This window comes from Bombina bombina, chromosome 1 (genome assembly GCF_027579735.1).
Source record: "Bombina bombina isolate aBomBom1 chromosome 1, aBomBom1.pri, whole genome shotgun sequence".
NCBI classification, from domain to species: Eukaryota; Metazoa; Chordata; class Amphibia; order Anura; family Bombinatoridae; genus Bombina; species Bombina bombina.
Window position 1 is genome coordinate 978525342 of NC_069499.1, and position 14296 is coordinate 978539637.

A 14296-nucleotide genomic window follows, 5' to 3' on the forward strand; every position below is an offset into this window, starting at 1 on the left:
CTTGTCTGTGTTACTTCACAAAAAGCTGGCAGCTGTGCCAGATGTTCAAGCCTTTGTTCAGGCTCTGGTTAGAATCAAGCCTGTTTACAAACCTTTGACTCCTCCTTGGAGTCTCAACTTAGTTCTTTCAGTTCTTCAGGGGGTTCCGTTTGAACCCTTACATTCCGTTGATATTAAGTTATTATCTTGGAAAGTTTTGTTTTTGGTTGCAATTTCTTCTGCTAGAAGAGTTTCAGAATTATCTGCTCTGCAGTGTTCTCCTCCTTATCTGGTGTTCCATGCAGATAAGGTGGTTTTACGTACTAAACCTGGTTTTCTTCCAAAAGTTGTTTCTAACAAAAACATTAACCAGGAGATTATCGTACCTTCTCTGTGCCCGAAACCAGTTTCAAAGAAGGAACGTTTGTTGCACAATTTGGATGTTGTTCGCGCTCTAAAATTCTATTTAGACGCTACAAAGGATTTTAGACAAACATCTTCCTTGTTTGTTGTTTATTCCGGTAAAAGGAGAGGTCAAAAAGCAACTTCTGCCTCTCTCTCTTTTTGGATTAAAAGCATCATCAGATTGGCTTACGAGACTGCCGGACGGCAGCCTCCCGAAAGAATCACAGCTCATTCCACTAGGGCTGTGGCTTCCACATGGGCCTTCAAGAACGAGGCTTCTGTTGATCAGATATGTAGGGCAGCAACTTGGTCTTCACTGCACACTTTTACCAAATTTTACAAGTTTGATACTTTTGCTTCTTCTGAGGCTATTTTTGGGAGAAAGGTTTTGCAAGCCGTGGTGCCTTCCATCTAGGTGACCTGATTTGCTCCCTCCCATCATCCGTGTCCTAAAGCTTTGGTATTGGTTCCCACAAGTAAGGATGACGCCGTGGACCGGACACACCTATGTTGGAGAAAACAGAATTTATGTTTACCTGATAAATTACTTTCTCCAACGGTGTGTCCGGTCCACGGCCCGCCCTGGTTTTTTAATCAGGTCTGATAATTTATTTTCTTTAACTACAGTCACCACGGTATCATATGGTTTCTCCTATGCAAATATTCCTCCTTAACGTTGGTCGAATGACTGGGGTAGGCGGAGCCTAGGAGGGATCATGTGACCAGCTTTGCTGGGCTCTTTGCCATTTCCTGTTGGGGAAGAGAATATCCCACAAGTAAGGATGACGCCGTGGACCGGACACACCGTTGGAGAAAGTAATTTATCAGGTAAACATAAATTCTGTTTTTGTCACTTATTATGTAACTTCGCTTTTAAAATAGAAAATGTCCTAGTTCTCAGAACTTGAAATGCACACGGCAGACTTCTTAAGGCTAACCATGCTACATATATTTCCCTAATAGGCATTAACGGGTAACAACTGCCAAACAATGTATTCTAACATTATAACCATGACTTGCCTTACTGTCTGCAGACTAAAGCCCAGATTGTGCTTGTTCCACTTTTAGAGAATCTAAAAAGCCTACATTATGCATATATTTATCCACAAAGTGATTTGGTTGCTCACAGCACAATATTATCTACATTCGTTCCTTAATGGCTACAGAAAAGGAAATATATATGAATTCCACTTGTTTTTTCAAGTGATTTATCCCTGAACTGTTGACATTATTTTAAAGCATTTATTATTTTATACAGATCTTTCAAAACACACTGCTTAAAGGGACTTTAAAAAACTCTTTTTTTGTGTGCAAAAAACTCTGTTTTATCCCACACTCACTATAGAGGCCAAAAAGCATAATCTGTAACTTAGGTTTTCAAAGTGCTGCAAGTTGCCTAAACCAGCTATTTGATTTACAGATTACAGAATTTGCTTTTTGATCTCTCTACAGAATCTGAAACATACACAGTTTCCCTGTTAATTGCAGATTTATTTTATACATCTGTTAGTATGAAGTTATTTGCCTATAAAATACTGTAGTCCGTGGTGTTTGTTATTTGCTAGTAAAAGGTGTTGCTAGCTAATATACAATAAGGTCTATACATTTTATATATTTCAGGTTTATGAAAACTGCAGCTGTATTGCACGGAATGATTCATCTTCAGGAGGATACGCTGTAGCAGGCAAATGTTCCTCTTCCTGTTACAAAATGCCGACCATTTTGCTTTTAATATTTTCAGAGATTTTCTTTACCTTCCTGTGCAGTGTTCCAGCTATAACAGCCACATTAAGGTAACAATATGTAAAACAATGATGTTTAATTGATTGTGATTTGAAAATGGTGTACATAGAAAAATAAAATATATTTAGTTATGTATACGTTAGGGTCACAGCAGTGCAGCTTTTCACTGACTTATGCTTAGTTGGCTAAAATAATCAGCGTGGAGAAAATTCCAATTAACTATTCACAAGATGCAAGTATGTTTTAAAGTCATCTTTTTCAACTGACGTACAGCACCCAAGTCATAAACTCAGCTGACTTGCTAGTATAGTAAGATTGTTGTCCCCAAAGAATTTACATAGCAAACACTTTGTAATATAAAATGTTTAATTGTGTTTAGTTAAACAGCTTCATAGTATATTTGTATTATTTATTTTACCCACCTTTCGTTTTCCAAATTCTGACAACTAGATAAGCATACAACAGACTTCAAAAGCCTAACACATATATATACTTAAAGGGACAGTATACTGTAAAATAGTTTTTCCCTTAATGTGTTTACAATTGCTTTTTTTACCAACTGCAGAGTAAAAAATGTATGAAAATTAGCTTTTTAAGGTTTATTTCTGTATATTAAAGCTCTGATTTTGTGTTTTGAAGCCACAGCCTAATAAAATAGGTTGAGCTTGTAGGTATAATCAGATCTCATTACTGTATCACATTGTGCACATATACCTGCTTCTTTATCTTATATCTGTTCTTAAAACAATCACCAATACTTTGAGAGAACAATGGAAAATCAACATTGTATTACCTTCTCTCTGCTTTATCACACTTGGAGTGTAATTTCTTCTGCTGGCTGTGTTTACAAAGCTTATCTATAGCTGGTACGCGCGGCCACAAACTTTCAGAATAGGTGGGGATACCACATGCTAAATTAACAATTTCAAATGCCAATATAAGGGTAAAGGAGCTACTTGTAAACAATTTAATACACTCCAGCAGGTAAAGTGGATCATTGGGAACAAATTAAAGGGGAGAAAATTTTTGAGTAAACTGTCCCTTTAATTGACTTCAGCAGCTATTATCAGACAAGGAACTGCACAGTGGTTATTTTCCTAACATAATAATCATGGCTACTAGTAACAAGTCTAATTGGCTCTTCCATACAAGGGAAGTGGCAGGTGGGGTTTGAGAATTGAAAACATTTGCAGAAACGAGGTCTTCAATGCATGCAAACCATTTTCAAACTTGTGTCTTATGTTAATTTATTGCAAGACTACAGAAAGACAAGTTGTTTAATGACCCTTATCAAATGACAGAGATTGCTAAAGTTAGCACTTAAAGGGACAGTTTACTCATGCAAATAGCAGATACAAGTACATTATATTTAAAACCGATGCAGGAACACCTGTTACAAATTGCTGGCTGCTCTTCTTCTCTCCCACCCCCTTAATGGAAGATTAATTTGTTTCTGACATGTTTTGTTTACATAGCTTTTCTTTAGCCATTACTGCAGTATTGCTATTTTCCTTCTTAATACAAGGAGAGTCCACGGCTTCAGTCCTTACTGTTGGGAAATACTGAACCTTGCCACCAGCAGGAGGCAAAGACACCCCAACTAAAGGCTTAAATACCTCTCCCACTTCCCATATCCCCCAGTCATTCTTTGCCTTTCATCACAGGAGGATGGCAGAGAAGAGTCAGAAGATTTTGGAGTAGTTCCTTAGGGGTATCTGCCCTTCAATACGGGACTGGAGTTTCAAGTAGTCTTGTCAGCCTCTCAGTGAGAGCATTGATGAAGTTAGATTCTGGAGATGCAGGGAGAGTCTTCCTGCAAACCCATCCAGACTGCCTGCTAACAGCTCCTTAAGCAACCAGTGTTGACGAGTTTCACTGTCTGCTTTTTCTTTACTCAAGTCCATGTCAGGAGCGATGCTACAAGACTTTCACACTTGAGAGGCTGTGTTTCTGTTCCACAGCACGGATTCTGGTAAGATCAGTGTAAGATACAGTGTAGCGCCCTTTATCTTAATAGAATTATGGGTTATTATCTCTGGAGGGAGGTTATCAAATGTAATACTTTGATTTTATGCTGCTTTATGTGTGATCTTTTTGGCTCAGAGACTGTTGTTATGCGGTAACGGAACATACAGGTTTCTCCTGTTAAGTGTGGTCAGTCCACGGGTCATCATTACTTCTGGGATATTATCTCCTCCCCTACAGGAAGTGCAAGAGGATTCACCCAGCAGAGCTGCTATATAGCTCCTCCCCTCTACGTCACCTCCAGTCATTCTCTTGCACCCAACGAATAGATAGGATGTGTGAGAGGACTGTGGTGATTTAATTAGTTTATTACCTTCAATCAAAAGTTTGTTATTTTATAATAGCACCGGAGTGTGTTATTTATTCTCTGGTAGAATTTGAAGAAGAATCTACCTGAGTTTTTTCTATGATTTTAGCCGGAGTAGTTAAGATCATATTGCTGTTTCTCGGCCATCTGAGGAGAGGTAAACTTCAGATCAGGGGACAGCGGGCAGATTAATCTGCAAAGAGGTATGTAGCAGTTTGTTATTTTCTGACATGGAATTGATGAGAAAATCCTGCCATACCGTTATAATGTAAACTCAGCCTTAAATGCAGTAGATGTAGCTGGTATCAGGCTGTCATGTATGTATATTTTACACTTCAGTATTCTGGGGAATGGTACTTCACTGGATTTATACTGTATGCATAGACTTAACCTAATTTGCAGGGACTTGCAATAGGTTTTAAATAACAATTAATTTATTGAGGTTAAACGTTTTTTTGCTGGCATGTAAAAACGTTTATTTCTCTGAGGTACTGGGTGAAAAAATGTTTTGGGAACTATTTTTTCCACTTGGCAATAGTTTTGTTTAATTTAAAGCAGTTCACTGATCTCTCTCACTGTTATGTGTGAGGGGGAGGGGCCATTTTTGGCGCTTTTACTACGCATCAAAAAACTCAGTCAGAGGTTCATTTTCTTCCTGCATGATCCGGTTCATCTCTACAGAACTCAGGGATCTCCAAAGCCTTTTTTGAGGGAGGTAATCATCACAGCAGAGCTGTGAAGAGTGTAGTTGACTGTGATAAAAAACGTTTATTTGTGTATTTTTTCTGCTGCCAGGGTTAGTTATCCTTTGCTAATGGGAACAATCCTTTGCTAAAATTGTATATTTCTTACAAAGATTTGATGCTATAACTTAATTATTTTCAACTGTCATAATTTTTTCTGTACTTCTTATAGGCACAGTTCGTTTTCATATTATTGTAAATTACTTGAAAAAGCATTTCCAAGTTGCTAGTTAATTGCTAGTGTGTTAAACATGTCTGATTCAGAGGAAGATACATGTGCTATATGTGCTAATGCCAAAGTGGAGCCCAATAGAAATTTATGTACTAACTGTATTGATGCTACTTTAAATAAAAGTCAATCTGTACAAATTGAACATATTTCACCAGACAACGAGGGGAGAGTTATGCCGACTAACTCGCCTCACGTGTCAGTACCTGCATCTCCCGCTCGGGAGGTGCGTGATATTGTAGCGCTGAGTACATCTGGGCGGCCATTTCAAATCACATTACAGGATATGGCTACTGTTATGACTGAAGTTTTGGCTAAATTACCAGAACTTAGAGGCAAGCGTGATCACTATGGGGTGAGAACAGAGTGCGCTGATAATATTAGGGCCATGTCAGACACTGCGTCACAGGCGGCAGAACATGAGGACGGAGAACTTCATTCTGTGGGTGACGGTTCTGATCCAAACAGATTGGATTCAGATATTTCAAATTTTAAATTTAAGCTGGAAAACCTCCGTGTATTACTAGGGGAGGTGTTAGCGGCTCTGAATGATTGTAACACAGTTGCAATACCAGAGAAAATGTGTAGGTTGGATAAATATTTTGCGGTACCGGCGAGTACTGATGTTTTCCCTATACCTAAGAGACTTACTGAAATTGTTACTAAGGAGTGGGATAGGCCCGGTGTGCCGTTCTCACCTCCTCCGATATTTAGAAAAATGTTTCCAATAGACGCCACCACACGGGACTTATGGCAAACGGTCCCTAAGGTGGAGGGAGCAGTTTCTACTTTGGCTAAGCGTACCACTATCCCGGTGGAGGATAGCTGTGCCTTTTCAGATCCAATGGATAAAAAATTAGAGGGTTACCTTAAGAAAATGTTTGTTCAACAAGGTTTTATATTGCAACCTCTTGCATGTATTGCGCCTGTCACTCCTGCAGCAGCATTTTGGTTTCTGTCTCTGGAAGAGACACTTGAATCATCTACACTAGATGAGATTACACTCAAACTTAGAACCCTTAAGTTAGCTAACTCATTTATTTCAGATGCCGTAGTACATTTAACTAAACTTACGGCTAAGAATTCCGGATTTGCCATTCAGGCACGCAGAGCGCTGTGGCTAAAATCCTGGTCAGCTGATGTTACTTCTAAATCTAAATTGCTTAATATACCTTTCAAAGGGCAGACCTTATTCGGGCCCGGTTTGAAGGAGATTATCGCTGACATTACAGGAGGTAAAGGCCATGCCCTGCCTCAGGACAAAGCCAAACCTAGGGCTAGACAGTCTAATTTTCGTTCCTTTCGTAATTTTAAAGCAGGAACAGCATCAACTTCCTCTGCACCAAAACAGGAAGGAGCTGTTGCTCGCTACAGACAAGGCTGGAAACCTAACCAGTCCTGGAACAAGGGCAAGCAGGCCAGGAAACCTGCTGCTGCCCCTAAGACAGCATGAATCGAGGGCCCCCGATCCGGGACCGGATCTAGTAGGGGGCAGACTTTCTCTCTTCGCCCAGGCTTGGGCAAGAGATGTTCAGGATCCCTGGGCGTTAGAGATCATATCTCAGGGATACCTTCTGGACTTCAAATCCTCTCCCCCAAGAGGGAGATTTCATCTGTCAAGGTTGTCAACAAACCAAATAAAGAAAGAAGCGTTCCTACGCTGCGTACAAGATCTTTTATTAATGGGAGTGATCCATCCAGTTCCGCGGTCGGAACAAGGACAAGGGTTTTACTCAAATCTGTTTGTAGTTCCCAAAAAAGAGGGAACTTTCAGGCCAATCTTGGATTTAAAGATCCTAAACAAATTCCTAAGAGTTCCATCGTTCAAGATGGAAACGATTCGAACAATTTTGCCCATGATCCAAGAGGGTCAGTACATGACCACAGTGGATTTAAAGGATGCTTACCTTCACATACCGATTCACAGAAATCATTACCGGTATCTAAGGTTTGCCTTTCTAGACAGGCATTACCAGTTTGCAGCTCTTCCATTCGGATTGGCTACAGCTCCAAGAATCTTCACAAAGGTTCTGGGTACTCTTCTGGCGGTACTAAGACCGCGAGGAATTTCGGTAGCTCCGTACCTAGACGACATTCTGATACAAGCTTCAAGCTTTCAAACTGCCAAGTCTCATACAGAGTTAGTACTGGCATTTCTAAGATCGCATGGATGGAAGGTGAACGAAAAGAAGAGTTCTCTCTTTCCACTCACAAGAGTCCCCTTCTTGGGGACTCTGATAGATTCTGTAGAAATGAAGATTTACCTGACAGAAGACAGGTTAACAAAGCTTCAAAATGCATGCCGGGTCCTTCATTCCATTCAACTCCCGTCAGTAGCTCAATGCATGGAGGTGATCGGCTTAATGGTAGCGGCAATGGACATAGTACCTTTTGCACGCCTACATCTCAGACCGCTGCAATTGTGCATGCTAAGTCAGTGGAATGGGGATTACTCAGATTTGTCCCCCACTCTGAATCTGAATCAAGAGACCAGAAATTCTCTTCTATGGTGGCTTTATCGGCCACACCTGTCCAGGGGAATGCCATTCAGCAGGCCAGACTGGACAATTGTAACAACAGACGCCAGCCTTCTAGGTTGGGGTGCTGTCTGGAATTCTCTGAAGGCTCAGGGACTATGGAATCAGGAGGAGAGTCTCCTTCCAATAAACATTCTGGAATTGAGAGCAGTTCTCAATGCCCTTCTGGCTTGGCCCCAGTTAACAACTCGGGGGTTCATCAGGTTTCAGTCGGACAACATCACGACTGTAGCTTACATCAACCATCAGGGAGGGACAAGAAGCTCCCTAGCAATGATGGAAGTATCAAAGATAATTCGCTGGGCAGAGTCTCACTCTTGCCACCTGTCTGCAATCCACATCCCGGGAGTGGAGAACTGGGAGGCGGATTTCTTAAGTCGTCAGACTTTTCATCCGGGGGAGTGGGAACTTCATCCGGAGGTCTTTGCCCAGATACTTCGACGTTGGGGCAAACCAGAGATAGATCTCATGGCGTCTCGTCAGAACGCCAAGCTTCCTCGCTACGGGTCCAGATCCAGGGATCCGGGAGCGGTTCTGATAGATGCTTTGACAGCACCTTGGACCTTCGGGATGGCTTATGTGTTTCCACCCTTCCCGATGCTTCCTCGATTGATTGCCAGAATCAAACAGGAGAGAGCATCAGTGATTCTAATAGCACCTGCATGGCCACGCAGGACTTGGTATGCAGATCTAGTGGACATGTCATCCTGTCCGCCTTGGTCTCTACCTCTGAAACAGGACCTTCTGATCCAGGGTCCATTCAAACATCAAAATCTAACTTCTCTGAAGCTGACTGCTTGGAAATTGAACGCTTGATTTTATCAAAACGTGGTTTTTCTGAGCCAGTTATTGATACCTTAATACAGGCTAGGAAGCCTGTTACCAGAAGGATTTACCATAAAATATGGCGTAAATACTTATATTGGTGCGAATCCAAGAGTTACTCATGGAGTAAGGTTAGGATTCCAAGGATATTGTCTTTTCTACAAGAAGGTTTAGAAAAGGGGTTATCTGCTAGTTCTTTAAAGGGACAGATTTCAGCTCTGTCCATTCTTTTACACAAACGTCTGTCAGAAGTTCCGGACGTTCAAGCTTTTTGTCAGGCTTTAGCTAGGATCAAGCCTGTGTTTAAAACTGTTGCTCCTCCATGGAGTTTGAACTTAGTTCTTAATGTTTTACAGGGTGTTCCGTTTGAACCCCTTCATTCCATTGATATCAAGTTGTTATCTTGGAAAGTTCTGTTTTTAATGGCTATTTCCTCGGCTCGAAGAGTTTCTGAGTTATCTGCCTTACATTGTGATTCTCCTTATCTGATTTTTCATTCAGACAAGGTAGTTCTGCGTACTAAACCTGGGTTCCTACCTAAGGTGGTCACTAACAGGAATATCAATCAAGAGATTGTTGTTACATCTTTGTGTCCTAATCCTTCCTCGAAGAAGGATCGTCTGCTACACAATCTAGATGTAGTCCGTGCCCTGAAATTTTATCTACAGGCAACTAAGGTTTTTCGTCAAACGTCTTCCCTGTTTGTCGTTTATTCTGGTCAGAGGAGAGGTCAAAAAGCTTCGGCTACCTCTCTCTCTTTTTGGCTTCGTAGCATAATACGATTAGCCTATGAGACTGCTGGACAGCAGCCTCCTGAAAGAATTACAGCTCATTCTACTAGAGCTGTGGCTTCCACTTGGGCCTTTAAGAATGAGGCTTCTGTTGAACAGATTTGCAAGGCTGCAACTTGGTCTTCTCTTCATACTTTTTCCAAATTTTACAAATTTGACACTTTTGCTTCTTCGGAGGCTGTTTTTGGGAGAAAGGTTCTTCAGGCAGTGGTTCCCTCCGTATAAAGAGCCTGCCTGTCCCTCCCGTCATCCGTGTACCTTTGCTTTGGTATTGGTATCCTAGAAGTAATGATGACCCGTGGACTGACCACACTTAACAGGAGAAAACAAAATTTATGCTTACCTGATAAATTCATTTCTCCTGTAGTGTGGTCAGTCCACGGCCCGCCCTGTTTTTTATGGCAGGCTTAAAAAATTTTTGGATTATACTCCAGTCACCACTACACCCTAGGGCTTCTCCTTTCTCGTTGGTCCTTTGGTCGAATGACTGGAGGTGACGTAGAGGGGAGGAGCTATATAGCAGCTCTGCTGGGTGAATCCTCTTGCACTTCCTGTAGGGGAGGAGATAATATCCCAGAAGTAATGATGACCCGTGGACTGACCACACTACAGGAGAAATGAATTTATCAGGTAAGCATAAATTTTGTTTTTTACTTTCACTTTGAACGCTTAACACGCTTTTTCTCATAGTAATGCCTTGTACACCATGTGACCGGGTGTGGTCACACTTTCGTTTTCTCTTTCCTGACCGAACTAGCTGTCGGAGAAGACACTTGTTTCTCTGTTTGCCTGGGTCTAGGAGGTGGTGAGTGCCCCAGTCATTGGGAGTATGAAGGTGCTGTTTTGTGAGAAATAAAAAGTTCATTTATTCTGTGTCCTACTGTTGTTAGCACAAGCTACGGAGGACTCTGATATGCTTGAGGGTACTCCCTCTATTCCTAATAGTAATACCTCTCTATTTTGTGAGGAGGCCTTGGTATGACCGCCCTCTCAACTATGTTCAATATGCATCAACAAGGTTATTATGTCTAAGAAGGTTAACCTCTTTAGTACTACTGAGCCGTCCACATCTGAGGACTCGCCGTCCCGTGAGGTGCATACCCATCAGTCATCACCATCGCCACATGCAGCTTCCTGTAGCACGCCTGATTCTCCGTCTAGAGGGAGCCTTTTACCATTGGACTTTACCGCGCAATTAAAAACGGAGTTGTCTGAGGCTCTTAGTGCTTTACCTCACCCTGCCAAGCGCAAGCGAAAGATTAAACATATCTCTCCGGTCTAGGGGACATCCAGTGATTTATTACACTTGTCTGCCTTTCAAGTATCCCTGGATGGGTCACACTCTGAGTCTTTATAGGGTGATTTTCTGGATCGGAGTCTGCTACCTCTAGGCCTCCGGCTGCGGAGGAGCCAGCCTTTAGATTTAAAATTGAATATTTACGTTTTCTTCTAAAGGAGGTTCTGTCGACATTAGAGGTTCAAGAGGCCAAGCTGCCTGATGAACCTTTGATCCCTAAATTAGACAGAGTATACGAGGACAGGGTAGTGCCGCTAACTTTTCCTGTACCTGTAAAAATGGCGAACATTATTAAGAACGAGTGGGATAGAATTGGCTCTTCCTTTTCCCCTTCGTCTGCCTTTAAAAAATTATTCCCGGTCCCGGACTCTCAGCTAGAGTTGTGGGATTCCGTCCCTAAGGTGGATGGCGCTTTCTCCACGTTAGCTAAGCGTACTACTATCCCTCTTGAGGATAGCTTGTCTTTCAGAGAGCCAATGGATATGAAGATGGAAACTTTTCTCAGGAAAATGTTTCAGCATACGGGATACTTATTTCAACCAGCAGCGGCTGTTGCCTCGGTTGCTGGAGCTACGGCCTACTGGTGTGACTCCTTAGCGGATTTGATGGAGGTGGAGGGTCCCCTTGATGTTATCCAAGAAAGAATTAAAGCATTGAAAATTGCTAATTCCTTTATCTGTGATGCAAGCATGCAGATTATTCGCCTAAATGCTAAGGTCTCTGGTTTCTCAGTTCAGAGCTTTCGGGCACTCTGTCTGAAGTCCTGGTCTGCGGACATGACTTCTAAGTCTAGACTACTTTCCCTCCCCTTTAAGGGAAATATTTTATTTGGTCCAGGCCTGGACTCCATTATCTCTACGATCACAGGGGGAAAGGCGCCTTCCTACCGCAGGATAAAAAGAACAAATCTAAGGGATCGAATTTTCGTTCCTTTCATTCTGAAAAGTCCTAATGTCAGCAGTCCTCCTCTAAGCCCGAGCAAACCAAGAGCACCTGGAAGCCAGCTCAGTCCTGGAATAAATCCAAGCAGAATAAGAATCCTGCTGAGAACAAGTTGGCATGAAGGGGCGGCCCTCGATCCGGTGCCGGATCGTGTAGGGGGCAGACTGTTGATGTTTTCAGACGCTTGGTTCAGTGACATGCAGGATCCATGGGTCCTGGAGGTCATAGCTCAGGGATACAAGATAGGTTTCAAATCTTATCCACCCAAGGGCAGATTTCTCCTCTCAAGCCTGTTTTCAAAACCAGAAAAAAGAAAGCCTTTCTTGAGTGTGTATGGGATCTGTCCTCCTTAGGGGTCATTATTCCGGTTCCTATCGCAGAAAGAGGTTTTGGATACTACTCAAACCTGTTTGTGGTCCCAAAGAAGGAGGGAAATTTCCACTCGATTCTGGACCTAAAGTGCTGAAACAAGTCTCTAAATGTCCCCTCGTTCAAGATGGAGACAATAAGGTCCATCCTTCCTCTATTTCAGGAAGGACAGTTCATGACCACTATAGATCTAAAGGATGCCTACCTTCATGTTCCAATCCACAGGGACCACTTCCAGTTCCTATGGTTTGCGTTCCTGGATTAGCACTTCCAGTTCATTGCACTTCCGTTTGGTCTAGCTACTGCTCCAATAATCTTTACAAAGGTTCTAGGGGATCTCCTGGCCGTCGGAAGAACCCAAGGTATAGTGGTAGCTCCCTACAAGCACCATCCTTTCATCTAGCGGAGGACCATTCGGTATCTCTTCTCTCTCTTCGATCTCATGGATGGAAGATAAACTTAGAAAAGAGTTATCTTATTCCAAGCACCAGGGTAGAATTCCTGGGTACTATAATAGACTCGATATCCATGAGGATATTTCTAACCAACCAGAGACGTTGCAAGCTAGCTTCGACATGTCTTGCCCTCCGGACCTTCTTAAGGCCATCTGTGGCTCAGTGTATGGAGGTAATTGGTCTCATGGTGTCCAGCATGGACATAATTCTTTTTGCCAGGTTTCGTCTCAGACCATTACAGCTGTGCATACTGAGGCAGTGGAGCAGCGATCATTCGTATCTGTCTCAACAGATTTCCCTGGACAGCCTGTCGAGAGAATCGCTCTCTTGGTGGCTCTGTCCAGATCATGTGTCCCGAGGGACATCCTTTCTTAGACCATCCTGGGAGTTTGTGACTATGGACGCGAGTCTCTCAGGATGGGAGCTGTTTGGGGTGCCAAGAAGGCACAAGGCCTGTGGTCTCAGGGGGAACGTTCCCTCCCGATCAACATTCTGGAACTTCGAGCAATCTACAATGCTCTAAAGGCCTGGCCTCTTCTGGGTTCGTCCCGGTTTATCAGTTTCCAATCAGAAAATATAACCTTGGTGGCTTACATCAACCATCAGGAGGGGAAAAGAAGCTCCCTAGCAGTGAGGGAAGTATCTTGGATTCTGGAGTGGGCAGGGCCCCACAGCTGTTCGCTGTCAGCAATCCACATTCTGGGTGTGGACAACTGGGAGGGGACTTTCTCAGCAGACAATCTTTTAATCCGGGGGAATTGTCTCTCCATCCGGTAGTGTTTGCGGAGATATGCAACATTGGGGGGGCGCTGGAGATAGATCTCATGGCGTCTCGTCTCAATACCAAGCTACTCAGATATGGATCGCGGGTCCAGGGATCCTCAGGCGGAGCTAATAGATGCATTAGCAGTGCCTTGGAGGTTCAGTCTAATCTACCTTTTTCCGCCATTACACTCCTTCCTCGGGTAGTGGCCCGCATCAAGCAGGAGCAGGCGTCAGTAATACTGATTGATCCATCGCGGCCGCGAAGGACGTAGTTCATGGATCTAGTGAGGATGTCATCTTCTCCTCCATGGAAGTTACCTTGTTGCAGAGAGGGTTTTCTGAGAAAGTTATTGAGACTCTCATTCAAGCTTGTAAACCGGTTACTTGTTGCATCTATCATAAGGTTTGGAGAGCCTACTTATTTTGGTGTGAAGAGCGTGGATTTCCTTGGCATAAAGTTAAAGTTGCCAGGATTCTATTGTTTCTCCAGGATGGACTGGAGAAGGGTCTTTCGGCCAGTTCCCTGAGGGGACAGATTTCGACCTTGTCTGTTTTACTGCACAAGAGGCTCTCTGAGCTTTCAGATGGTCAGTTTTTTGTTAAGGCTCTGATTAGGATCAGACCTGTGTTCAGATCTAAGGCTCCTCCTTGGAATCTGAATCTGGTATTTAAGGTTTTGCAACGGGCTCCGTTTGAGCCTATGCATGAAATTGACATTAAGTTGTTGTCCTGGAAGGTTCTTTTTCTACTGGCTATTGCTTCTGCGTGCAGAGTATCTGACAAGCCTCCTTATCTGGTATTCCATTCGGACAAGGCTGTCCTATGTACTAAGTTAGGATTTCTCCCTAAGGTTGTGTCAGACTGCAACATCAATCAAGAGATTG

General features: G+C 42.9%; 1 protein-coding gene across 1 annotated transcript in view; it reads left to right on the plus strand.

Annotated features, from left to right (window-relative positions):
- Positions 1 to 14296, plus strand: part of SLCO4A1 (solute carrier organic anion transporter family member 4A1) — a 402251-nt gene that overhangs the window by 351871 nt on the left and 36084 nt on the right. Inside the window, exon 10 of the mRNA XM_053716065.1 lies at positions 2005 to 2177. Coding sequence (XP_053572040.1) covers positions 2005 to 2177 — 173 coding nt within the window. The remainder of the gene's footprint in view (positions 1 to 2004; positions 2178 to 14296) is intronic.